The 27,394-nt window shown below is 36.6% G+C and overlaps 1 protein-coding gene across 5 annotated transcripts in view; it reads left to right on the top strand.

Moving 5' to 3' along the window:
- The window catches only part of RYR2 (ryanodine receptor 2), a 380,332-nt gene that overhangs the window by 211,843 nt on the left and 141,095 nt on the right, over positions 1-27,394 (top strand). For all 5 annotated transcript variants that reach the window (XM_061471193.1, XM_061471190.1, XM_061471195.1 and 2 more), the window contains 6 exons: positions 1,898-2,001; positions 7,176-7,259; positions 9,758-9,917; positions 21,154-21,301; positions 23,819-24,027; positions 25,946-26,120. In XM_061471193.1, the coding sequence (XP_061327177.1) occupies positions 1,898-2,001; positions 7,176-7,259; positions 9,758-9,917; positions 21,154-21,301; positions 23,819-24,027; positions 25,946-26,120 (880 nt within the window). The remainder of the gene's footprint in view (positions 1-1,897; positions 2,002-7,175; positions 7,260-9,757; positions 9,918-21,153; positions 21,302-23,818; positions 24,028-25,945; positions 26,121-27,394) is intronic.

Raw genomic sequence — 27,394 nt, 5'->3', positions numbered from 1 at the left:
ACATACAGTAGATACTAGATGTAAAAACATGTATGCATGCATAGAAACATGCATGCATTCTATTTTTGTTACTAAAAAGAGTTTGGTCTTCTGAAGAGTTCAGATTGCAGATTTAATGTAACTGGGAATAGGTAATATATTTGGTGTAGCATACAGCAATACTTGAAAGAGCTTAATTAACAGACAAGATCTCTAAATTTTGTTGTTGTTGTTGCTTTCCCCCCCGAGTCAAACACAAAACCACAGTAAAATTACTGTGTCAGAACATTTTAATTGTCTTACACCAGCTGTGAAGCAAACTGCAGGAACTTCTAGTGTAATGCTACTTACCATGAAGAATCTAATTGTACAGTTGAACACTATTTTACTTTAAAAAATACATAGTATCAAGTTAAACAGTGATAAATGTAGTGGTTATATTCAGAATGAATCTTTTAAGTTACTTAGCTTTCTCCCTCTAGCTTGTGTTCTGTGGTTGGATGTGCTAACTTTGGGAATGCCATAAGAACATATTAGCCCTATGAAATGAAGATAAATTTCCCTTGGAGGTTGTAAATATTTTTCAGTCCAAAACATAAGCAAATGACTGCTGCTCAATATGAGAATTATGTGCTTTTCTGTGAAGTTTTATGCCAGCTTACATGCTACTGACTTTCTTGTCCTTTTTAAACATCAGTTCTGATTCTGTGTACGAGCAGCAGATCCAGCTGTTGAGAACAGATTATACCCACGTCAGTGGTACCACTTCACTGAGAATTCATGCCTTGGTCTTTTTTCAGCTAAAATAATTTAAAGGCTATCCTATATACACCAAATAAGTAAAGATCCATTTAGAAAAAAGTGTAACAGTTAGGCTTCTTAACTTCAGCCTTCAACTGTTACCATTCTGTTTTCCAGCAGAATTATCTGATAGATTAAAAGTTGTCAATAATGTCATTTTCAGTAAATTTCAGATTTAAAGATTCATATAAATGGTGAGCTTATGGGCCATGAAAGATGGACAAAAATGTGTTTTAATATAGGGAAAAAATGTGGTCTTAACTGAGCAGAAGTTAACAATTTCATTGTGATCTTTTAGCTAATATTTGCAAACTAAGGTTTTTCATCAAGCCTTCTAGCTTGATGACATAATCTTTGTAGATTTTGTTGGCATCTAGCATGGTGAAGATGTAAAGCTCAGAGCGGTAGAATGCTGTTACCCAGGCCTTTCAGGTTGCCCTTTCTAGTTACAGTCAGTATTAGATTAAAACTGTATAGAAGTAGTGCAGGATAAAACTGGTTTTGATCAAATTTTTAAGTTTATTAAATGCAGGATTTTATGAATTACAGTCTTCATAAGTCTGCTTAACAGTAGAAGTAAATTAATGTTTCAATCTTTGTGACTGATGAACAGTTTCATTCTGCTTGTATACTACTGAACATAACTAAGAAACAAACATTTTCTTGAATTAAGAGACAGGGTGAATTTATCTTCTATATCGTTACTTTTGTTGGGTAAGGACTTCAGTACTACTCATACCAATATATTTATACAAATTTGATGAATAATATTTCAAACATGGTGCTGAAGATGAGCTGGTATTCTATGACTGTATGTCAAAACATAACACTATTCTTGAACTTTTCATGTTTGTTGTGAACATCAGTATAATGAAATGTACTAATTAGCATTTATTCCACTTGAGATCTACAAATCTGAATTTTATTTGCAAATGCCAATTCTGCCTTACTTGAACAGGATGATCATGCTCTGAGAATACAGAATACTTTCTGTTTTGAAGTGTTGTTCAGTTTAAGTAATTCTGACAGCTTTAGGTACTTTGTGTTTTGGACTGTTTTTTAAAATTTTTTCTAGTTTTTAAGTTGCATTAAATTTACTTCTTTACTGTCTTTTCAGGTTAGAGATGACAACAAAAGACAGCACCCATGCTTAGTGGAGTTCTCAAAATTGCCAGAGCAGGAAAGAAATTATAACTTGCAAATGTCACTTGAAACACTGAAGTAAGTTTCTAGAACTTTTGAAGCTTATACAGAGCGTTTCCTAAGGAGTTGCATTTCCCAGAATTATAGTTTGACATGTGAATTACAATTTGACGTGTGAGAGTAATAATGTGAAAATGAGGAAGTGAGATACATTCATGTATGATGTATTTGGCATTGAAAATGGCTTTGGTGTTCTTTTTAATATCTATGGGATGTTATAATTATTGTAGCAATGCTGATTATGAAATGGCAACTCAGAATGTTTTCATCTAGTTTGGGGAAAAGAAACAGATCTCAGCTTTTGAAAAAGAAAAATATACCTTTGCTACTACTTCTGCATTATTTTCTATTAAAATATAGTTGCTTTCTCCCTGTTCATGAACAGTAACCCCGGTGACTGCATGTGATATTACTTTTCTGGGAGTATTTGTACTATGTTATTAAAAAAAAAAACACACAAAGGAAAACAAGAAACATGTAAACCACCATATAGTGTTTTCACTCTTACTATAAAAATTTTGTTTCCTCATAGTAGGAAGTCAGGTAGAACACTCCTGCTAGAATTTCTTGTAGTGTCCTTCTCTGGTCCTCCTTTCTGTGCTATTTACATTCTCACAGAAAACATATTTATGACCCTAAATGTTAAACAGTTTCTGGAGGTATGTTTTGGCATTATATAGAGGTAAAGCATTCAGAGATAAATAGAACTCATTTTGAGGCAAGAAAGTAAGTTTATATTTGTCTTCAGCTAGATACTGGCATTTTAAAGAAAGCTTTTGAGACCGCTGTCAGCACAACAATGTGCTAAGAATACAGAATTGCTTCTTCCTTTTCCTTTTATGAAACCACAGAAGGTATCATTAACTTTATCTACTTTTGAATTTTTTGCTAGAATAATCTATCTAATACAGTTTAAGCATCATAAAAATCATGCTCTCAGAATTGATTGCACACTCCTAATGTTTCACTAAATAGTAAAAAAAAAATAAATAAAATAGTAGACCGTTCAGGACCCAATGCTTTTCTGGTCTAACCCAGACAAAACATTGGATTGGATTTGTAAACATATAAATTATTGATTACTTGTATTTCAGTAATTTTATTGCTTACTCTAGAGAGTGCCTTTTCGTTAAATGGATGGAATCTAAACCAATAAGCATCCAGTCTTTCTATGGATTTCAAAAATCCTATGCTTACTGAGCTCAGTCTTCATTACGCTCTTGTATTAATCCTTGTTCTCTGAAGTATGCAGTTCAAATCTTGCAAAATCATATTGTATTTATCACGTAAACATCTATTTTTCAGGGGCTAGAATATGAGTGTCCCAATCAGTTTATTTCTGAAAGCTTGCAAAGTGGAAAAATTAGTGCAGTGATCTATTTTGTGATGAATTGAATTGTAAGCTGTTTTGACTATTTCTTTACCAGATGTTTCTAGCCTACTAGCAGTCAACCTCAGTGGGGGCTAATGGGGAAGAGAGAAAGAAAATGTTCTTTTACAACCTTTACAAACTCCATCTAGCCAGCTGTCTGCTGTATTCTTTACAATTTGCAGCAAACTGTGTATTGCATACTGGAAGTAGTTTCAAGACATCGAGAGTAACCTGTAAGGTAATTGTGGGGATTTTTTTGTTGGTTTGTTGCCAGTTTTGCTGCCAGCTCTACTAGAGGAGTGGCATAAAACAAGGAAGTTCTGAGTCATATTATCAGACAGAACATTTCTTTTCAATATGTTATCTCTGTATGTTTTGCAGTATGATTGAATACCTTTATGAACTATAAAATTTATATACTATATGACATGTCAAAATTCAGGAATTAGTTACCTCTGAAAATGTCATGGGATTAAAATATGCTTGCTCATACTGTTTCTGCACATTCTTACATATAGTTTGTAGCTTGGTCTTGGAGGTTGAGGTTTTCTTGATGCTTACTGTTGTGACTGACTTTCCTGTTTCTACCTATTTACTCAGTTGTATGTGATAATTACAAGTATCAACATTATTCCAAGGACTGCATTCAGACACTTATAGTTTCCTTGTTTGTTTGAAGTGTCTTAGGGGTCAGTCAGGTTCTACCAGTATGGTATGCCTTCTTATCCTCCTGTGGCTTTCTGATGTGAATTTGCTGCATCTGGGTGGAGATAATGTAGTGATCAAATTCCTGTTTTACATTGCAAGAAGATTAGACTTACCAGGGATTAGCTCCTCTGTACTGCTTTCCACTGTTAGATATGTTCTCTTTCTTCTGCTGGTGATAACTGCATAGGAATCATGTATAGTTAGTGCCAATTCAAATTTAGCTGCATGGAGTATTCTTAGCACATAATATAGAGGTGACCACTGCATGTTGATTTCCTCATATCTGATTTTACTGCCTAATTTTAAATCACAGCTCAGAGGCTATAGCTCTAGGTTTTATTTCATGTAGCTAGCACTAAAAATATGCTGTAAAAAACTCCTGAAACGTACGATTCATCTGCCAAGAGAAATACTGCTAGAGCAATATTTATGTTCTTTTTTCCCTCAGTCAGTTCAAGAGCAGTAAATATAGTTAAAGCAAGACTTGAAAATACTGTTTTAACTAGTGACAAGAACAAATAAAACCTTTGTTTTCCAGCTTTCTTCCACGTGGGGAAAATTGGGAATGGAGTCCAAGGTTTATACTTAAGATTTATTCTGCATAATCAATTTCAATCAAAGATGTGTCACCATCAGATTTTGAGAAGCTTCTGATTGAACTCCAGAGTGGTCTCTGACTTTTGTCTACCATCTTCATTTCAGTGACAATAATTTATTAATACACCTAGGGTTAAGAAGCTGAGACCTGATAACTCAATACTGAACATAAATGCAGGAACAAATAATTGATGAGTTACAGATAAAATCCTGGAGACAAATGACACTTAAGGTTCATACTGCTGGGTAGTGTGAGTGTAAGGGAAGGAAGAGGTCTGAAGTAATCTGAAACCTGATTAATATATCAACCCTGTTGTAAGGTTATGTGGAGAGTCTTTTCAGAGTATTGTCAGAAATTTGCAGGTGCACAAATCCATGGGATTGTGGGAAGTGGTAGATAAAGTGAACAACCCACTATCCATCATATTCAAGAAGACGTGGCAGTCCAGTGAAGTTCCCATTGACTGGAAAAGGTGAAGCATAACCCTTATTTTTAAAAAAAGAAAAAAAGGGAGACCCAGGTCACTGCAAGCCTGTCAGCTTCACCTCTGTGCCTGACAAGATCATGGAACAGATCCTCCTGCAAACTGTGCCAAGGCGCATGGAAAATAAAGACGTGGTTGGTGACAGTGAACATAGCTTCACTAAGAGCAAATCATACCTGACAAATTTGTTGGCCTTATATGATGGGGTGACAGTGTTGGTGGATAAGGGAAGATAACTGATATTATCTACCTAGACTTATGTGACACTGTGTATGTGACACTGTCATGCATGACATCCTTGTCTCTAAACTTGGAGGGACATGGATTTGGTGGATGGACCACTTGGTGGACAAGGAATTGCCTGGATAGTCCCACTCAGAATTGCAGTAAACGGCTTAATGTCCAAGTGGAAACCAGTGATGAGTGGCTTTCTGCAGGACTCAGTATTGGGACTGGTGCTGTTTAACATCTTTGTTGGTGACACGGACAGTGGGATTGGATGCATCCTCAGCAGGTCTGCCAGTGACACTAAGCTGTGTGGTGCAGTTGCCAAGTGGAGGCTGCTATACAGAGGGCCTGTAAGAACCTCATTAAGTTCAGCGAGGCCAAGTTGGTCCTGCACCCATGTCGGGGCAATCCCAGAAACAGGCTGGGCAGAGAGCAGCCCTGAGCAGAAGGAGTTGGGGGTGTTGGTCAATCAGAAGCTCAACATGACCCAGTAGTGTGTGTTTGTGACCCAGAAAGACGTGTCCTGGGCTGCATCAAAAGAAATGTGACCAGCAGGTCTAGGGAGCTGATTCTCCCTCTCTCTTCCTATTCTGCTCTTCTGAGACCCAAACTGAATCCATTGCTGGGGCCCCAAAAATGAGAAGGCTGTGGACCTGTTGGAGTAATTCCAGAGGAGGTCCATGAGGATGATCAGAGGGCTGGAGCACCTCTCCTATGAAGAAAGGCTGAGATAGTTGGGCTTAGTCAGCCTGAAGAAGAGAAGGCTCTGGTGAGACCTTATAGCAGCCTACCAGTATCTGAAAAGGGCATATAAGAGATCTGGAGAGGAACTTCTTACAAGGGCATGTAGTGATAGGACAAAGGGGAAATTGTTTTAAGATGAAAGAGGGTAGATTCAGATTAGATATTAGAAAAAAAAATCTTTATTATGACTTTTTTCATAGTAAATGAAAAGAGTGAGGCACTGGAATAGGCAGCCCGGAGTAGCTGGGGATGCCCCATCACTCAAATTTTTCAAGGCCAGGTTGGATGGGGTTTTGAGCAACCTGGTCTAGTGGAAGGTGTTGGAACTAGATGAGGTTTAAGGTCCTTTCCAACCCAAACCATTCTAGGATTCTTTGATTTGTTTTCTGAAATGAGCTGCATCTTGCAGAGTCAGGCCAGAAGAGGCTGCTTGGGTCAGGGGCTCTGTGGTCTGTCTCGTGGTGCATGACACACCGTGTCTAGCATGAATCCTTCTCTCTGAAGAGATTAATGTGCAGCATCCATACTGAATATTAAGACTGCAAGTTTGGCCTCCTTATTATGCATTCTGCTGTCAGTCCTTTCTCCAGTCACGTCTTAACAAAATCCACTCAAGATCTCTGAAGAACATCTTTTTGTGAAGAAGACATTTTCTATGGGTAACAAGTAAGATTTCCTGCCTCTTCTGTTTGCTTTGAAGTAAATAACATAAAAAGATTTTAATATAAAACAGTATGAATAAGATTTATAAGCCAGAAATGTTACAAGGGCAGGGAATCTTTCAACTGATGCCACTTACAGATGAAATAAACTGATAGTTCCATATTGAAGTAGTCCACTCATAGTTTTACTGAAATTTTTAGGAACATCTTGTGTTGTTTTCTTAATGCTGTCAGAAAGCTTATTACGTATAAAAAAAGGCTGGTGTTGATCTTTCCAGGTTACACTGTTGTTATTCCAATAGGTCTCATTTGTTGTATGGTTCTGTTTACATACACAGCAGCAACTCTGAAAATAGAAATACTGGCAATAATTTATCTCTGATTTCTGTGTCCTAGAACCCTGCTGGCGTTAGGCTGCCATGTTGGAATTGCTGATGAACATGCTGAAGAAAAAGTGAAAAAAATGAAACTTCCAAAGAAGTAAGTTAAAATTCAGAAGCATCTTTTTGCTAGGCAGTGTGAGTTAAGCAAACTGTATTTTAAAAATATTTATAATGCTAGTTTTATTGACATTTGGGTATGCATGCATGCATAGATATTTTCACAAACTTACACAAAACTTCATCCACACCTTTTCTTTTAGATGTTTACATTCTGATGTGTAGACCAAATTTAGGTTTTCTGTGATTCATTGAAATATTGTTAGATAGTTCTTTTATACATACGTAGCAAGATGAGGCTAGCAGAGATACTGAGCAATGTGAGAACAGTAAGATACATATGAGCAGGTAAACAGGAGGGAGCTGGGGTTTTAACTAGTAGCTTTGGCCTGCAGCTAAAGACAAGTCTCCAACCTGAATTTGTACACACAATATGCTTTTGTTATTTTCCTTAGTATCCATTGATACTTATCTTTGATGAGTATTCATTTGCTTTCCAAAATACAGTGCACATATCCTCTGTGAATTTAGAGAGAGAGACCCGTGCTCTTTGACCCTGCTCTTCTGTCAAAGTAGCTGTGGCTATCATAACTTTTATATGCACAATGTAACACTTGTGCAAGGGACTGTGACAAGAACGAGCACAGTAATTGCCAACCTGACAGATGTGTTAGTTCTGTATGATTCGCTATTTTCATTACTGTCTGGTTTCACTCATCTCACTAGAAGAGACTTCACAGCTACCTGAGGACAGATAACCATGAGGACAGTTAGCCGGCACATGGGGGATAGCAGCACAACTGCCAACTTCTTGCTTAATTCTGTAATAGAAATTTGCCAACTGGTAACTATATGAATGGTTGATTTTTGGACTGATGTTCTTGAATTGTTTTAAAACGTTCTTTTTTAATGTGATAATTTTGAGGGAAGGTCCAACCTCACATTTATAGATTATAATCCCCCTTAAATACTTGCTTGTTTTCAATTATTGTTTTCAATCAATAATTTGTTCAAGTGGGTTTTAGAATAGTTATCTTGGAAGAAAATTAATTAAGATTTGTAAAGTATTTTGAATATTTTAGAATATAAATGGGGATAAATACTGTTTCTTTTTCTGGATTTCTGCCTGTCAGTCCAAATAAAGAAAATACAAGAAAATGACAAAGTTGTACAGAAAATATGCAATTATTTAAACTAGCAATTCTTTAAACAACCCAGCACATTTAATTTCAGTGAGAGAATGTTGTTGTTTATTTTCTACAGACCCCTTTCTTTATGACCAAAATAGCTCTTTGTTTTGTCAGTATGCTGGTGGAGAAATACTCTTGGATATGCTAGGCACTTCCATGAGCTCCAGCCTGGTCTCTCCTGGGGCTGCAGGGAAGCACCAGTTCTGGCAGTTGGAGCACCTGCATTCCGCCTGCCACCAGCCTTGGTGTGTGCCAGGCTACTTATCACATTTTTTTCCCCTCAATCCCCTCTGCCCTTGTAGCATTTTGCCCTTTCTCAAAAATACTTTCCCAGAATTGCCACCTGTGTGGTTGAAAGGTTCAACTTTGGCCTGTGGCAGGTCCCTTTTGGAGCTGGCTGTGTCCAGCAAAGGGCAGCCCTGGCCTCTCCTCACAGAGGTTGCCCTGCAGCACCTCCCACCAGCACCTGGGCACAGACACCCAGTACAGCCCCTGGATATCTGTCCTCCATCCCTGCTTTCCTTTTCCTGCTCCCCTTCCCCTGCACCTTCCCTCATCGGTGTCCACCGCCATGGTGGTGCCACATAGTGTCATAGCTTTTTGTTGTAAATTTAGTAAGTCCTGATGTGCTTCATCCCTCATCACATGTATTACGTCCTTTACCGAGGAATGTTTGGTCATAAGTCAAGTAGGATATTACTATAATTAATTTGGTGGGAACAACTTCATAAAAGTAAACAGCACTTTGTTCCTAAGAGTGCTAAAATTAGTGAGGAAGCTGTCTCTCAGTTCTAAGCCACGCTTAAATTTCAAACGTTTACTTCTATAATTTGAAGGATCGTTAGGGTATGAAATATTATGAGGACATATTTTATTACATGGAATTAATATGTGATCACAAATAAGCCATTTGGCCTACTGTGTCTCTCACATCCCTATATATGATCAAGAATATATTTTCTTGCTTCAGTAGGAGAGAGAATTTATATAAGTATTGTGAAGTGCTCAGAGGTAAACTAAAGCTAAATAGTGTTTGCAAAGTATTTAGATAAACCGCATCTTAATCTACTGCTTTAAATATGTGAAAGTACTAATACTTTAAATATTCTTTTAGTTCAGACCATTTGGGTAGCTTTCATTCCTAGCTACTTCATCCTGTTGAGCTTGAAACAAAGTCATATGTCAGTGCATTATTATTATTATTAATGTTCAAAGTCAGATTTATATAGATAAATTACATATATGTCACTTCTTTCCTCTGCAGTTTCTATTAATTTAAATTTATTTTATTTTATAATTTTATTTAAATTGATTTTATTAATATAACAAGTTCTGTGGTTTTTGACAGCTACCAGTTGTTGAGTGGATATAAGCCTGCTCCCATGGATCTGAGTTTTATCAAGCTGACCCCCTCTCAAGAAGCTATGGTAGATAAGCTAGCAGAGAATGCACACAATGTGTGGGCAAGGGACCGTATAAGGCAAGGCTGGACATATGGTATCCAGCAGGTAAGTGCTGACTTCAGTCACTTGAAAAAAGCACTTCTCTCTTGAGATATTTCACAGTTAAATGGGAATAATGGAGATACAAAGGCAAGAAGAAGCAGCTAATGAATATGAGCCTGTCAGTCAAAGAAAGGAAAAATACATAATTAAAGCAATCCTGCTGAATCTTTTAGCAGTATGAGACACTTCTTCTACAAGCAGTATTAAAAGACTGGTGCGATATTCTTGTAAAACTGGTGTGATATTCTTGTATATGGATCTCAGTGTGAGAAAATTACATGCAGGAAGCTAAGATGCTCTAGTATTTTAAGAAATGTAAACATTGACTTTCAGTAGGGAGGTAATTTAAATGTTTGCAGTCCTGGGAATTGAATAATTTTGTTTATCCAGGAAAATCAGAATGTAAACTTCCAGTAATCACTTTGCTAATGTGTTGTATTTCTGGCAGAGGCCATATTTAACTGTGAATAGTTACATTAGTCTCCGAGTTCCAGTCCTACTTTAGTGGTTTTGTTTCAGTGAATAGAAATGCCGCGTGGTAGATGTCACAATGTGTTACAAGGGAAGGGAGTAAAAATTAATCATGGTGGATTGTTAGCAGCAAAACTCAGCTTCTTTGTTTTCTTAAACACAATTGGTTTACAATGAGACTAATATATTCTTTTTCAAGACAGATACTATATCAATTTTCACCAGGCATCATATTTTCTCTTTGTGGTTATTTTTCAATTTTATGTAGAGAAAGGTGTCTTCACTTCTGTTAATAAATGTGTGGTAGCATATCACAGTGAAATTTTAGGAAAATTCACCCCTTTGGGAACAAAAAAGAGTTTTCATGGTTTTGTGCTGGCTTAAAAGTCAGTAATTTGCAACAATAAGAAACAGCTGTTTAGTAGGTACATACTCTTCCTGCCTACGAAACAGTGGTTTGATTTTTGACAAAAATTCTAGTTACACATTTCAGATCAGCACATTTCAAATTTTGCTTTTTCTATAAAACCAAAATTCATTCTACTTGCAAAACTTTTGTGTATGAAAAAAATACGGCTTTTATACGTATATATACATAGATATAAATATAAAGTTAAGCACTTAAATTCATCTCCTTGCATACTGCCAAAGTACATTTATGTGACAAAATATATGCTGTATAGCATTTCATCATTGTCCATTGTAGTATCTTACTATAAAGCTCTTATTGTGTACTTTGTAAATTATTTAGGAAATCCATGTTCTGCATTTGGGTCTAGGAAAACAATGAGCCTTTTTTTTTAATTTTTCTTTTCGAGACTGGAATGTATGTAATATCCCTTACTAGACTGACACTACAGATAGGTCAGTATTAGTATTATAAGCATCTCCCCTGCTTACAACAGGATTAAATTTTCCCCTAATACTGCATCCTTGAGTAAGGGAATGTAGCCCTTGGAAGAACTGTTAACATTTTTGGCAGATTATTAATCATGAGAAGTGTTGGAAGTGATGATTCTCTGTTGTCAGGTAGGTCATGCATATTAATTCATTTTGATCCCACTATTTCAATCCTTTGTTTATGGAGGTAGTACACAATTCATTTCTAGAATAAGAGTCTGCATATCTCTAGATGCTCGAAAGAAATATTTCTGATATATTTAAGAAGGTACTCAATAATTTACACCATGCCTTCCATATTTTTTATTTTCCCAGAAGCCAAACACTTTCAACACAGGTTCTTGCCAATCAGGAGATATGAAATTAATGAAATTTGGGAAATGGTTACAGCTTTGATAGAACTCTAACATATCCCAAAATTAAATTTAGTTTTGCAACAGAATTTATTGCTTAAAGTGTAGTTAAGAAGTTTCTGGAATCAAATGCATCTCAGCTAATAGTATTTCTAGCTTGTGTAGGGAAAATTTAAACCCACAACTCATACGTAGTAAATAAAGTTTCTTAGATCTTGAAGACAACTTAATGTATCCTGTGTATCTGTATATCTTTGGGGAAAAAAAAGACCTCCACAAATAATTTTGTTGTATTTATTGGAGTGAGTCTGCAGTTAAATTGTATGTGTTCTGAATTAGGTATTAAGTAAGAAAGGCAGTTACATGATGCTGTTAACGACTTTTCCAGGGTTTCTGGACTGGGAGTGGTAAGAAAAAGAGGTAGTAGGAGTGGGTGGCAATGAAAAAAATTTCTTTTTTATATCTGCACAGTGTGCGTATACACTATCTTTCTGTGTGTTTTAATATGCCTGCTTATAGAAGGTTCTGCTTTTCAAGAGGTGTGATACGATAGTAATAAATCATCAGTTTTGTTATGGTTCCCAAAAGGCAGTGGAGTTGCCCTAGGCCACAGGTTTGGTTTAAAAAATTAAATAAAAACATTGATTAAACAAATCTAGTAAGAGATGTAACCTAAAATTAAACACTTCAACTTAATGTTGGAAGAATCATAAAGTTTGTCTTATGTTCTTGGTGCTGTGCCTAGGGAAAGACCTTACTGTTGAATCTAAAAGGCTGTGGCCTTGTGAAGAGACAGTTTTGAGGCTCACTGAGAGAGCAGAGGGAAAGAAGAGGACCCTGTGATCTATTTGCTGAATAACTCTCTATTTTGCCTACTAACTCTTAAAATACTGTCATGAGGGCCAGCCTTGGAAATCATGCCTTCCCTAGACTTCCTTCTTAACATATATCCTGCTTGCTGGGTGACAAAGCTCAACATTATAAGAGGACACAAATTTGTGTTCACTTATTAGAATTTATAGTCTGGTGTAAGAAAACTCATAGAAGATACAGGTATCAATTTAAATCCCTTAGTCTTGTAATTATTGAACTGAGCATTACCCATTTTCCGCAAAGGTATCTGACTGGACAACTAGAAATTATCTAAATCCATTTTGATGGCCAAATAAAAGTTATTATGTAAAGAGTTTATCATTATCACTTAGATCTGCTAGGTTTTAAAATAAACTAGCTAGCATCTGGTTAGGTTTTCAGAGATATTTTATGCAGTCAGTGATTTTTGATTACCAGGTTGTCCTCTGAAAGAGACATCGACAAATGCTTCTGCTTTAAATCAGCTGGACTTAGTTATATGATCAGTACTGAACTGTTCTTGTCTTCCTTAGCAAAACAATTATAACCATACAAAGAAGGATCTGGAGAATTTAAAAATAGGCAGCTTAAGTGCCTGATCACATTAAGAAGCTGATCACAATCAGAGTTGGAAAGCCACTTTAATCACGGTTTTTAAGTCTTCAAGTTTTCTGCTTTAAGATTCCAAACATTTTGCTGGGCCTGATTTGTCCAAACTGACTGGAGACTTTTCTGTGCCGAGTAATGCAGTCATTGAGAATGGTACACAGTGGTGCAGTGAACAGCATCACAGTTACGCTTTCAACAGAAGATGGTTTTTAAAAATCATGAAGATCTCAGCAATATTAATGATCTTCAGGAAACATCAACAAAATCAGTGCTGTATTTTACTCCCCTTATTCTTTGAAGGCAAATTTATAGTAGTCTCATGTATGGTTGTGCAGGTAGATGATGTCCTTGAAAACCTTCCCACCAATGCCATGTGTTGTAGAAACTGGTATGCCGGGGGTGTTGATGCTGGTATCCTCCAAATTCACTTATTTATCTCTTTCCAAATAATTATTTTCTTCTGGAGAGAAGACAGCTGAGTTCCACGAGTGCTTACAGTGTGCAGGTAACAAATACCAATCATTAAAAGTCAAAAGAGCAGAATAGCAAGGAGCTCCTTTCTGGATATCTTGCAAAGATGCTTCTCATTTAGCTGACATACATGGCAAGCTGCTAGCTCTTGTCCACACTGCTACTTGTGTCTGCTTGACTCTGACAATGGGTTTGTTTTGTGGGCTACATTTTGTCATTCCATTATATTACTGTGACATGTTACAGTACTGTAATAAAATGACCTGATGTTACGCTGTATAGTACCATAAACAGATCTTGCAGAGCTGTGAAATAGTTTCCTAAGGGAAAGAAACTTACAGATGTTTGAAAGCAGATGAACTAATCATTGGGAAGTATGTTATAAACAGCAATCTTGCTGTGGCTGTAGGATGGATTAAGTGGCCTGGTAGGTCTGTTCCATAAGTGCCACATACTTTCGCAGTTATATAATATGAAAAATTAAAGGGATACTGTCAAGTAGTTTGTGTATATACCATTTCCTAACCGTTATAAACTGGTTATGCCTTCCAAGTTCCAGATTATTTTTTCTTCTTCTAAATCCACCACTGCTTGTCAGGACTTTTTTCTTAACAAGAGATAGCTACTCTTTGTGCATGATTATACACACATTTTTGTCCTGCTGCTGCATAGCCAACCAGGCAGACAGCAGAGGGAGCATGAGTTAACAAATAAATACTGTTCCCAGAACTGTGCTAACAGCGGTGATGACACTGATAACAAACGAGTATTTTTTAGGAGTACAGACTCACAGTAACTTGCTGCTCCTTAAAAGGAGCAGAAGGAAAAAATAAAACAAACAAAAACACCCAAAACCAAACCAGGTAGGAAAAATGCATATTCCTGTTTAAAAGAACTTTTTAAAGAGTCAGTGGACAGCCAAGCACAAAATCAGCATGAAAATACTTGACAGTGTCCCTTTAAGGGGGATTGTGGTTGCCTGCAGGTTGGTCTTCTCTGAACTGGGAAAATGGTAAATTCTCAAAGACAGGAATAGAAATAGATCCAGGCAGAAGAGCAATATAACCTTTATGTAAGTCATTTAAAATAATCACATTTGTGTAATGAGAGAGGGCTTGTTATATATATATGTATATATATATATATATATGGGTTTTTTTTAATTATTGTTTATCTTTTTTTACATGTATGGATTTTCAAGGAATCATAGAATAGTTAGGGTTGGAAAGGACTTTAAGATCATCTAGCTCCAACCCCCCTGCCGTGGGCAGGGACACCTCACACAAAACCATGACACCCAAGGCTCTGTCCAACCTGGCCTTGAACAGTGCCAGGGATGGAGCATTCACAACTTCCCTGGGCAACTCATTCCAGTGCCTCATCACTCTTACAGTAAAGAACTTCCTTCTTATATCCAATCTAAACTTCCCCTGTTTAAGTTTTAACCCATTACCTCATGTCCTATCACTGCAGTCCCTAATGAGGAGTCCCTCCCCAGCATCCTTACAGGCCCCCTTCAGATACTGGAAGGCTGCTGTGAGGTCTCCAAGCAGCCTTCTCTTCTCCAGGCTGAACAGCCCCAACTTTCTCAGCCTGTCTTCATACGGGAGGTGCTCCAGTCCCCTGATCATCCTCGTGGCCCTTCTCTGGACATGTTCCAACAGTTCCATGTCCTTTTTATGTTGAGGACACCAGAACTGCACATAATACTTCAAATGGGGTCTCATGAGAGCAGAGTAGAGGGGCAGGATCGCTTCCTTTTACCTGCTGGTCATGCTCCTTTTGATGCAGCCCAGGATACAGTTGGCTTTCTGGGGTGCAAGCACACACTGAAGCCGGCTCATGTTCATTTTCTCATCAGCCAACACCCCCAAGTCCTTCTCTGCAGGGCTGCTCTGAATCTCTTCTCTGCCCAACCTGTAGCTGTGCCTGGGATTGCTCTGACCCAGGTGTAGGACCTTGCACTTGGCATGGTTAAACTTCGTAATGCTGGCATCAGCCCACCTCACAAGCGTGTCAAGGTCCCTCTGGATGGCATTCCTTCCCTCCAGGGTATCAACCGAACCACACAGCTTGGTGTCATCGGCAAAATCAAACTGAGGGCGTACTCAATCCCACTGTCCATGTCAGCGACAAAGATGCTGAACAAGATGGGTCCCAACACCGATCCCTGACGGACACCACTCGTTACTGGTCTCCAGCCGGACATTGAGCCATTGACCACAACTCTTTGCATGCAGCCATCCATCCAGGTCTTTATCCACCGAGTGTTCCATCCATCAAATTGATGTCTCTCCAATTTAGAGACAAGGATGTTGTGTGGGACAGTGTTGAACGCTTTACACATATCCAAGTAGATAACTGCTCTACCCTTGTCCATCAGTTCTGTAGCCCCATCACAGAAGGCCACCAAATTGGTCAGGCAGGATTTCCCCTTAGTGAAGCCATACTGGCTGTCACCATATCATAGAGTAGTTGAAAAGTCATCTAGTCCAACCCCCCTTTGACAGATGTCCTATCATAATTATCTCAGTTATTTGCTTGGGTATTCTGAGCAAATTTCTCATAAAAAGCTGACTGAAATATAGCATTAAAGTATGAAAGGATGCTTTTGTAACTGAATCCTCACAAATGAGTGGAAAATATTCAGAACTCATGCAAGTTTATGCATGAACCTACAAAGTTGGGTGACAACCCAAAAATGTTATTCCCACTGCATGAAGAGAGTCTTAAAAAAGATGTTCTGTGCTTCCTGTCCTAGGGTAATTTGTCAGGACCGTGAAGCAGTTATTGAGTCTGACTTCTCTTTGGCTTAAAATGACACACAGTTTGGTCTTTTTAAATAGGGATTTTTTTTTTTATTTATTTATTTTTTAATAGTATCTTTTTGTACGAAGCATATGACATCCCTGTTTGATCAAGAGTTGGAGTTCTTAGACTGCCTAGTGCTGCAGTGCAGGAGAGGTACCATTCTGGACATTCAGACTGAGAAGATATGGATGTACTGGAAGAATCATAAGTTGAAAGCTTGTCACTTACCTTGCCATTAAATATCTAAAAAGGCGTCTTGTCCTTGTGTCAACTATTTATGTTACCTCACACATTTTATATTATTTATGCAGCTGTATTAGTTCCTTCCATTTATAGCCACATACTGCCATATAGGGCACATTCTGCCAGGCATTCCATATGGATATGGTCCTTAGTGAAGATGGTGGAAGCTGTACACATATTTCTAAGGATACACACATACTTCAAAGGACAGAACTCAACTGCTAGTATGCCAGGTTAGGCACACAGCTTCCACTTTGGGTGGATACATGTAGCGTACTTTTAATGTTGCCAAAAATATGGTTTGATGAGGACTTTATTGTGCTTCCCAGTTCTGACTACTCTGGAATCTTGTAATTATTTGCTTAGGAAATAGCAATTTTTAATTATATTTTTCCTTTTTTCCCTTACAAAACAGTTTTTATTTTTAATGGTTTATGGTTAAACATGAGCTGCCATGATAAATGCAGAAAAGTTAGACCTCTGAATAACAAGATATGAAATGAGTGGTGTAAGTAAATCATCACAGTGTATATATATGGGGCACACTTGCACGGTGGGTCACTGAGCAGGGTTTCTGACAGCATTGCTGGCAAGCTCATCAGTAGCATTTGTTGTGGCAATTGCTCAGAAATCTTTGTGGAAGACTGCAAGACACACAGACATGGCAGCAAGCAGAATCAAGTCACAGCTGTGGAATGAGTGTTTTCTAGTGGTACAAATGAAGCTAGAACAAGCATGTCTGCCTCTCTGAATGTGTGCTGAAATACATTTGCTTTGTGCTTGTCATTTAACAGCCTTGGTTATGAGAATAAAATCATTTCAGAACCACATAGTATATATATCTGTACAGTTCTAACAGTTCAAATCACAAAACTGATCCCATTAAATTATTATAATGTTTTTCCTGCACTCCTCCTTGTCTGTGTTTTTATTTTTCAGTCTTTTCCTGTCTTTGTTAGGCACTTATTTATGTATGTTTCTGGTGTCTTGTTCCTTTTAGTCTAGTAATCTGTGCTGTTCCTGAACTTCTCAGAGCTTTGGGAAGGCCCCGGAGTGCACAGGTTTGCAGTATCACATTTATAGCTCTGAAAACTGTATTACTTATTATCGTTTCAGACATCTTTTAGAAATGTATATGAGATGTTAGTTTTTTGTTACTGACTTACTTCTGAAGAGCAAAACTTTATGGCACATGCTGTATCTCTTAATAGGTTCTTCTTTTAGAGCTGCTTATAGAATTTGACTATGGTTTTCTATGCTTCTGTAGACAGTATGGACACTTTTCTTGTTTCATTCTTACTCTTACATGGCATCTGTCTATGCAGATTGCAAGACCAGTTGCTAGGTCCAGCGCTCTAGATCAGTTATCTACACATCACATACTAAATGAATGAATGCAGTTCTACACCTCTCAGCTTCCAGTGTTTCCTTTGTGAATTATTTTGCAGCAGTGTTCATTACCTGTAATCAAAGTTTTAAAAGACTTGTTGATAATTTTTGTTGTGGGTGTTTAGTTATCTTTTCAGTAGTTCTATTCTATTACTTTCAAGAGCTTTATTTACTTAGTGCTATTGTTGACCAATTACCACTTTTTTCAGGTCCATTTATACCTAGCAAATAAGTATGCGTGTGTCAGTTGAAATGATTCTTTGTCTATCATTCACTGTATATAGCAAAATCTGTAATGTACACTGCATAAAGTAATACTGACTTTTCATGGTCAGTGTTACATTACTCCAGTTTAAAATAATTTATTACTTCCTTCCATTTAAAGTCGGGGCGCATTCTGCCAGGAATTTCCTCTTTTCACAGTTGCAATGCTTTCTTTTACTTAAGTAACTCCAAATTGAATTCTAAATAACTAATCCAGTGTTTGTGTTATATGAAGACAAAGTTGTATAATAAGATACATATGTGGTATGATAGGTTCTGAATTTGAAACCAAAGAATTATATAAACATCATGTGTGCTACCTAGCTCAAGCCATTTGAAACAGAATCTTGTTGACAAGCTTAAATGTTTCATCTGTGGAGGACATGTGTTTTTCTTGTGTTTTCAAATGATATGGTGAACAAGTAGTTGCCAGACAAACTATACGCAGTCTTCTGATGAACCATTAGACTGACAAACTAGGAAAATTCTGGAAAAAAATTAAAAGCTTAGCGTGATTTTTCCTTCTTTTAATAGTCTACACTACAAAACAATAAATTTTTCATTCTGAATAGGAAGAATTAAGTCTATGTGCACATTGCAAATGTACTCAATAAGAATTACTGCTCTTAGCTAATCAGTTTTCTTGTTGACTTGATTGTGACTGTGCAAAGCTCAATCACTGTGTAAGAGCATTCTCTTGATTAGCTACACTTAAACCGCAGACTTGCAGAAGATCGTTAGCACAAATACTAGGATGAGTGTAAGAATAACAGTTCTTAATTCAGCAATAAGTAAAACATTAAAAAAATAGATAGGCATACCCTAGGAAAAAAAGAGGAACAAAATTATTAAAGTAAAAATCCCTTCTCCTAGTCATATTTAAAGAAATAGCCAAAGGAGAAAAAGGTCACAATACTGAATAAAAATTAAACCAAAGGAAAAAACTGTAAAATTGAGTTTAATATTTATGATTACTTTATGTCTTTAATTAATTTTTTCTCACTCTGATTTTATGCTTAGGCATTTTTAAAAGTACTTATACTATATTTCATTATCATATATTGTTATCAGCTGATTGCCTGCATGTTAATGTATGTTGATGGTTGCTATGGCAATTGCCAGTGCATTAGTCTAACTAAATATTATGGGTAAGAAGTTACATAATTGTTGTTCCAAATTTCTGTTTCATATTTTTAATGACAGTATTTTGTAATATCTTTTGGATATACAGTGTTTCAGAAGAAAAGATTCCTCTTTTTATGTCCTTTCCATCACAAATAATTGAAGCCATGGTGTTTCATCTCTTATGTTAATGAGAATATTCTTATATCCAAAAATAATTCCTTGTAGCATTTACTTCAACATCTGTTAGGTCCATTCTCTTCTGGAAGCAGAATTTTTCCACATTTACTAAATTAAATATTGGAAAAAAGGGATGTGAATTTCAGTGTTTTGGAATAAATATGGAAAACATTCCTTTCAAGTGGTCCTTGTGTTGGCCCTTCTCACTAATTATAACTAGAGTGAGTTGATATGGCATAGTAGTTTGTGTCGCAGCAATGCATTATTTTTCTGTTAGTCCTTTAAGCATACAGGTAATGCTTGCCCCATAATATTTCTTCTTGTAGAAAGATCACTGGTAGGACCAGATTTCATCAAGCCCTAATTAATAACTGCACTTTAATATTTACTCACTGTGATAAAGCAAAAGGCAGGTAGCCTCAATTCTAAGCATTTGAAGGACAGCAAAATATGCCTGCAAGTATTTGTCAGAATGGATGTGCCATTTCTTTCCTGATGGTAAAGCTGGAATGAAAACCATGTACATTCTTAAAAGTATAACTCTAATGCTATAAAAGAAGTAAGATACTTTCACTGTAGGCACTGCTTTCTAAAGTAATAGGCACTATTTTGCCCTTCTTAATAAGTCTGACCATTTATCAAAGCCTCTCTATATCTTTGGTATATGTACCCAAGAGAGCAAAGACCAATTATATAGTGAACAAATACATTATATGAGAACAAATACATTATGTGTCCAGGGTTTAATTTTTATTTTTATTTTTAAAAAGATGTTAGGAAGAACATGGAGAGTTCTTTGTATGGTTTCTCTCGCTGCCAACAAATGCTGACAGGATGTGAGAATAAAATGCAGACAAAACCCCAGTTCTGTTAGTCAGTAAAATTATGTCAGGTGTTTAAATAATCTAGTCAAACAGTGTGTTTAAATAATTTAATTTTGCAGTACAGTAGAACCTAATCAGTGTTGTGTTAATAAACAGATAAAATACACAGATCAAACCTTATCAACATGTTAATTTCAGCTGGAAGGGGGGTTACATTACATTACGTATTACAAGAATTTTGCACATTAAGCACATATTCTTACCATTACCCTTTTTTGTGGAAAAGTATGTTTCAAGTATTTGACATAGTAAAGCACAGGCTTATTAGATCTTGTTTAGTGCTATAGTTAAAACCTTTATATATTTGCAGTACAGTAAAGTCTCTGAGCTTTAGTTACGTACTAGCTTCTTGTTATGGTAGCTGTTTTCTAATCACTGTAGAAAATACAATCCGTTTGACTTTTCAGTCAAACTCTTTGCATTTATCCTTGTTCTTGTTGTTTGTTTTGTTGTCCTGTTAAGTAAATTTGATGGCAAATGAAAGCAGGTATAAGCCACAGGGTTTCATTATTTGTGTATTACTTTCCTTTGTTATGACTTTCTAGACTATTGCAGTGTCTTTGAATCCTTACTGTATTTGCAGTTCTGTGATTTCTGTTGGTATAAATAGCTACTGCTTCTGTAGCACAATTCTGGTTTTAAGACAAAGCACAGTTTCTAAAATCGAATTGATTTTTCGTGCTTATGCAGGATGTGAAAAATCGACGAAATCCTCGCCTTGTACCTTACGCTCTTTTGGATGATCGAACGAAGAAGTCAAACAAAGACAGTCTTCGGGAAGCAGTCCGCACCCTCCTAGGCTATGGTTACAACCTGGAAGCTCCTGATCAAGATCATGGTGATTAATTTTGCTTTTCTGTCTCACTCTCTCCCCCTCTACCTTTCTCATATGATTAATTAATGTTAAAAGCTTAAGCAATTTAAATCAGGATTGTGAATTCTACACGACACAACCCTGAAATACTGTAAATCAGGAATTTTTTTTAATTATTTTAATATTTTCTGCTTTTTTCAGTTTATTATTCTGCTTAATGTATGATCTTATGCCAGGGAATAAAATATATGGTTGCATTTTATGCATGTATCCTATCGATATATTGATTAATGAATGATTATTTCTCCTGCTTTATATAATGATAGTATTGTTAAATTTTGGACCTATTTAGACCATAGACCTTCAGTAAAGCATTTCTTCAGATCTAACTTATACCCAACAGAGGGAACCTGCCATTTTCAATTGCTTTTCCAAACCATGTATCTACTCTGGTCCCTAGCTTTTTGAGAGGCTGCTAGTAAATTACACTTTAAATCTGAGTTATGATACTATGAATGTTTAACAAGGCTGGATTGTTAAATGGGCAAAACAATGTTTTCTAGTGGAGTAGATTATTTTGGTGGCAAAATGACATGATATTACTGTTAAATCTGCCTATGCCTAGTCTGGAGAGTTTAAGGCTGACACGTAATCTCATAATTTCTTCCCCTCCCATTGTAGGAGGGAGATGCTGTGTAGAGTAAGTGAGCATCACTTCTGCTTGCTTCTGGGAAGGTGGGTTTGCTGGTAGAGGATGGTCTTATGAAAATAAAGGGGTTGTCTAGTGGTGTCAGGTGAGAGGGAGACAAAGCACACTTAATTCCTACAATCTCTTCCAAATGCCAGTGAAAAGTATTAATCCTGTTTCCTCATTTACAGCTCTGAGAACCATATGCTCCCCTGCCTTTCTTTTGGAATGAACTGGAAAAATTTGTTTTTTTCCTTATGATGCAGAGATCCTTGAGCTAGTTTTGTGCATAGAGTTACTAATGAAATGTAAAGAACACAATTTCAATCCTTGCATTTGAAAGGTGTCATCAATCCTGTTGCAAAATTCCCAGACAAAAGGACCTGCAGAACATCTTCCACAAACTGGCTTTTCTTAAACAAAGACTGTAATTGCATTCAGCAAAAGGTTTTTATCCTCATTTTGAGGGTTTAAATTTCACAATTTATGACCCTCTCAAGTTTGAGATGCGTAAAACATGTCTGTCAATGCTTATAGCCCCTGATGGCAATAACTACCATGCAGCTGCTCACTCTCCCTTGTACCCTGCTGGGATGGGGAGGAGAGCAGAAAAAGGCAAAACTTAGGGGTTGAGATAAGAACAGTATAATACTTGAACTAGAGTTCAATAAAATAATACTGACAGTAAAAATAACAATAATTTTAACGAAAAGTTGAGAAAGAGGAATAAAACACAATAAAAACAAGTGATGGACAATACAATTGCCCACCTACTAACTGATGCCCAGCCCATCCCTAGGTATCGATTGTCCCCTTCCGGGTAACTGCACCAAGTTTATATCCTGAGCATGATGTGCTGTGACATGAACATTCCGTTGGCTAGTTTAGGTCAGCTGACCTGCTTCCTCCCAGCTTCTTGTGCCCCTCCTCACTGGCAGAGCATGAGAGACTGAAAAGTCCTTGACTAGGGTAAGCACTGCTTAGCAACAAGTAAAAACATCGGGGTTTTATCAACATTATTCTCTGACTAAAGCCAAATCACAGCACTGTACCAGTTACTAGGAAGAAAACTATACCCTCTGAAACCAGGACAATGCCGTAGGGATTGTCTTTCATCAGCCAAAATCCATACTGTTATTAAGGGATTTAGAGCCCTCTAGTGGTGTTCTGCATCTCCATTCATTAATTTTATTTTAAACGCTGATTTACAAAGCTCTACACCATCATTTTTATTCTTTATTAGTATTACTACTTACTGGTTCCCACAGTAGCTTTACTTTTGGCGTTGCGTAGAATCTAGAAAGCATTAGGTTGCTTAGAATCTAAAAAGGCAACAAATTATCAGTATTCATGCTTTTAGCTGGTTCATCTATAGAGGTGTGGCACTGAGGGTCTTCAAAAGTGTTTTTAAGGCAATAATCATGTAGACCATCAAAGATAAAAATTTACTAATAAAGGATTATGTGGCAGGGAGTTCAGAGCTGCTTACAGGAAACTTAATGAACCTGACCTAATGGAAGTCAGACATTTGGTGACGTGACAAATGATACTAAATTCTGAGGGATGTGACCTTATAGGCTATTCAAGAAGATTTTGGAAATGTGAACCCTCCCCCATCCCCCACTAGATGAATTAGTGTAGAGTAAGTTTTAAGAGTTACCCAAGTGTGTTGATTCCCCAGAATTGGCAAGGGTGCTTTCACCATAAGGCTGTTCTGCAGGCACATTCTTCTTTTCATGCCTATGCTCAAAAGGATTCCTTGGTTTTCGCTGCCTTAATTTTGTCAGTAGTTAGAGTACTTTGTGTGTTGTGTTTTCTTTTCTTTACTTTTTTTATTTTTTTAAACCTAACAGCGATGAAACTGGATGTATGTAGTGGGATAATGGAAAAATTCAGGATCTTCCGCACAGAAAAGACTTATGCTGTGAAGGCTGGGAAGTGGTACTTTGAGTTTGAGGCAGTTACTGCAGGAGACATGAGAGTTGGCTGGACAAGGCCAGGTTGTCTGCCAGATCAGGAGCTTGGCTCAGATGAAGAAGCTTTTGTTTTTGATGGCTTTAAGGTTTGTATATGTTTGTCTGTAACAATATAAATGATTGCCAAACTTTTAATTTCGTGTCTTATTTTGTGTGTCAGAATCTCAACATAATTGACTTCTTTCATTTCTGTTTCATAATTTTTTTTTCTCTCTTTGAGGGCCTAGGTGGAGTAAGGAGGATAAATGTCACCTGATAATTATTTAGCAGTGTTTGGCATTTCTATTTTTTTCACAGTTTCACAGTATTTGTGCAGTATATGTAAAGCACTGAAAATCTAAGTGACTCACACAAATTCAGAGTACTGGCAGAGATGTAATTAACTATGAATCATTTCTTTAATTTTTTACTTTGTTGTTCTCTCCATAAGAAGTGTCATTAGGGAAAGATTTGGTAACAACTGTTAGCAGTAAGCATTTGAAGCAAAATTTGATACAAGTTTTTTATGGGAATGTAAAAGTTATGAAGAGCATACCTAGGTTTTCGTGGAAATCCTTACAGTTTAGTGTAAATTAAGTATGATAGAAACAGTAATTTTTTTCTTCAGTTTAATTCTTTATGAGAAAATGACAGATGGAAATGTAATAGTAAAAATATCTAGGAAAAGAAACTATGTGTTATTGATTTTAATCAGAATAGATTAAATGTCTCATTAAAACCTTTTATTTCACTATGAAGGCAAGTGCAACCGCTATCCAAACCATAGTTGCTTTTAAGGTTACTTATGACTCAAGTCAAAATGTTTCTGATGTCTGATGCCGGAATTAATTTTGGCTATTACTGTTACAATATGTAACAGAAATCAACAGCATTTCTGGCTGTTTCTCATCAGATCAATCTCTCAAGATGTTTTTTATTCATGCTGTTGGATTTTTTTCCCAGTCTCATATTACATGAGAGGATGCATTAAAATGAGAACTGAAAAGTTGTTTTTGTAAAATATCCAATTGGCTTGAGTGAACTATTCAAGTTGTGTCTTTACTAGAATAGCTATGTAGTATTTTTCCTACTGAATCTTAGAGTTTGAACTTTCTGTTTCAATCCACAAAGCTATTTTGTTGTCTTTGATTTTAATCAATTCTGTCCTTGGTTCTTCTTGATTAAAGAAAAGTTTTTGACCTTTGGGTTACACAGGTAGGCTCATTTGTTTTCTAGGAATTTCAGGATGGATACAGAGGCTAAAAATCTACTTGTGATGGAATATATGAATAGGGAGCCTATTTGTTATTAACACTGCTTTGTTTTATGTGTGTTACAATAGTTCTTAATAGAAGTTTGTTTCGTTGAATTCTGATCCAAGACCACATCCAAAGCCTTTGCAGTCTGACTTTTGAAGGTTAGCCATACAAATCATTAATCATGCCCTCAGCTGCTCTGAAATACATCAGAAACTCAGCATGCTTGTCCACAAACAGAAAATTCTGTTCATTTCAAAATATGGAATGACAGAAAGTTTGATTTATTTTGCACACAACAGTTTTAGAATTATACTTAAGGAAACAAAGTTTGTTTGTAAGGAGTGAATTTATAGGGTACTAGGTTGAATAAAAGTGATTGCTTAAAAAAAGTTTGTGAAGTGGCTAGTTAACATTGTAATTGATAGCATATTATTTTCATTACAAGTCTTTCATGGAGCTTCTGCAGAAAAATAAGCTATTCTCTTGTTACTAAAATGTTGAAATAGCAATTTTACGCATCAGCTCACTGGGCAGCGTTTTACAATACCGGTGTGGGAGGTGTTTGCAGGAAGTTAATTGTTGGATTTCCATTTTCAAAGTCAACTTGGAGTACACACAGGCATTGTTTTGGAATGATGTGCTGTGAAAGTGTTAATTTAAGTGCCATTTTAATTGAGGGGGCTAATTTTTAGTTGTACCAGTATGAGAGAAAGGAGCACACACATCATCACTGTTACTCTTTGAAATTCTTCTAAATCCTTTTCAGGCACAGCGGTGGCATCAAGGTAATGAGCATTTTGGCCGCTCGTGGTTAGCAGGAGATGTTGTTGGGTGTATGGTTGACATGAATGAGCACACTATGATGTTCACCTTAAATGGTGAAATCCTGCTTGATGACTCAGGGTCAGAACTTGCGTTCAAGGACTTTGAGGTTGGTGATGGTAAGTACTGTAATACAGTGTGTTGCCCATTTTTTTTCTCTGTCTTCCCTTTAATTTGGTGTGCTTGTTTTGTGTTTTATTGGGGTTTTGTTTCATTTGGTATTTTGTTGTAGGGTTGTTTTTGTTTTGTTTTGTGTTTTCTTCTCCCCCTTTCCTCTCTCTAGAGAGCTACCCCTCATCCTTTACTTTTCTTGATTAGTATTAAGCCTTTAGAAAGGAGGTATGCTGGGTGTGAGGATGAGGCAGGGTCTTTTTCTGTGGTGAACTTTGAAGCCATCTTTTCTGATAAGACCTTTTCGCTATTTTGCAAGGATGTGTCTGGGTTTGCAAATTCATGACCTTGAACATTTCATCTATACTGCAGCAGGTTGCTATATGGTGTAGCAGAATCATAGAATGAATCGTAGACTGCTTTGGGTTGGAAGGGACTTTTGACAATTATCTAATCCAACCTCTGCTGCCAAGGGCAAGGACATAAAATTTTATCTAGGTCAAGTACTGAAGCAGTACCAAACTTCTGTCAAATTAGGGAGAACTTATGGTAGAATATAAACCTTGAGCCAGCTTTAAGGTTATGTTTTAGCTCTGGGAGGAGAAACGGCACCTGATCCAGGATAAATCCAGCTGGTACAAAGTTAGACTCCAAAATTATTTGTTTTTAAACCAGCAGATTGAATTTTTTTACCTGTTGTTGTACTGTTCTTGGTGCAGAGTCTGTAAGCCATAGTTTACCATAAGTAAACCATAAGTTTAGTTTACCCGTAAGCCATAGCTTATGAGATTGCAAAAGGTGGCAAAGATCAAGGTTGTGTCAGGTGCCAGATTGATTGTATATTGCAGAAATATTTTGGTTTATAAATTTAATTACATACTTGCATGTGAATAAAAGGGTAAGAAATTACATTAATGTAGATAACTGTCTAAAATTTCTGCTCTGTGGTAATATAAAAAACTATTTTAAGCTTTAATCTTTCCCTTTAATTTATTGTAGTCACATATATTCTGTCATATTTATTATAAACCTGTTAAATAATACATCTGTGTCTGAGAGAGAAGGTTCATTTTTTTTGACCAGTAAAGGCTGCAAATGATACTTTTGAGTTACTGATTCCTATTCCCAGGAGAAATATGAATCTTATACCCATTAATTAGGCAGTTACCTGCTTGAATTTTAACCCCTTTTATCTGGATTTCACAGTATTTTACCTTCAATAGTGCTTTGGGAGAATAATTTTTTCTTTTCATTTTTTTTTTTTCTTCTTCTGCCATATACC

This window comes from Pezoporus flaviventris, unplaced genomic scaffold (assembly GCF_033815535.1).
Source record: "Pezoporus flaviventris isolate CSIRO_AGI_PZ_B2104156 unplaced genomic scaffold, CSIRO_AGI_Pfla_v1 ptg000066l, whole genome shotgun sequence".
Taxonomy (NCBI): domain Eukaryota; kingdom Metazoa; phylum Chordata; class Aves; order Psittaciformes; family Psittacidae; genus Pezoporus; species Pezoporus flaviventris.
This window is presented reverse-complemented; position numbering and strand designations above follow the sequence as displayed.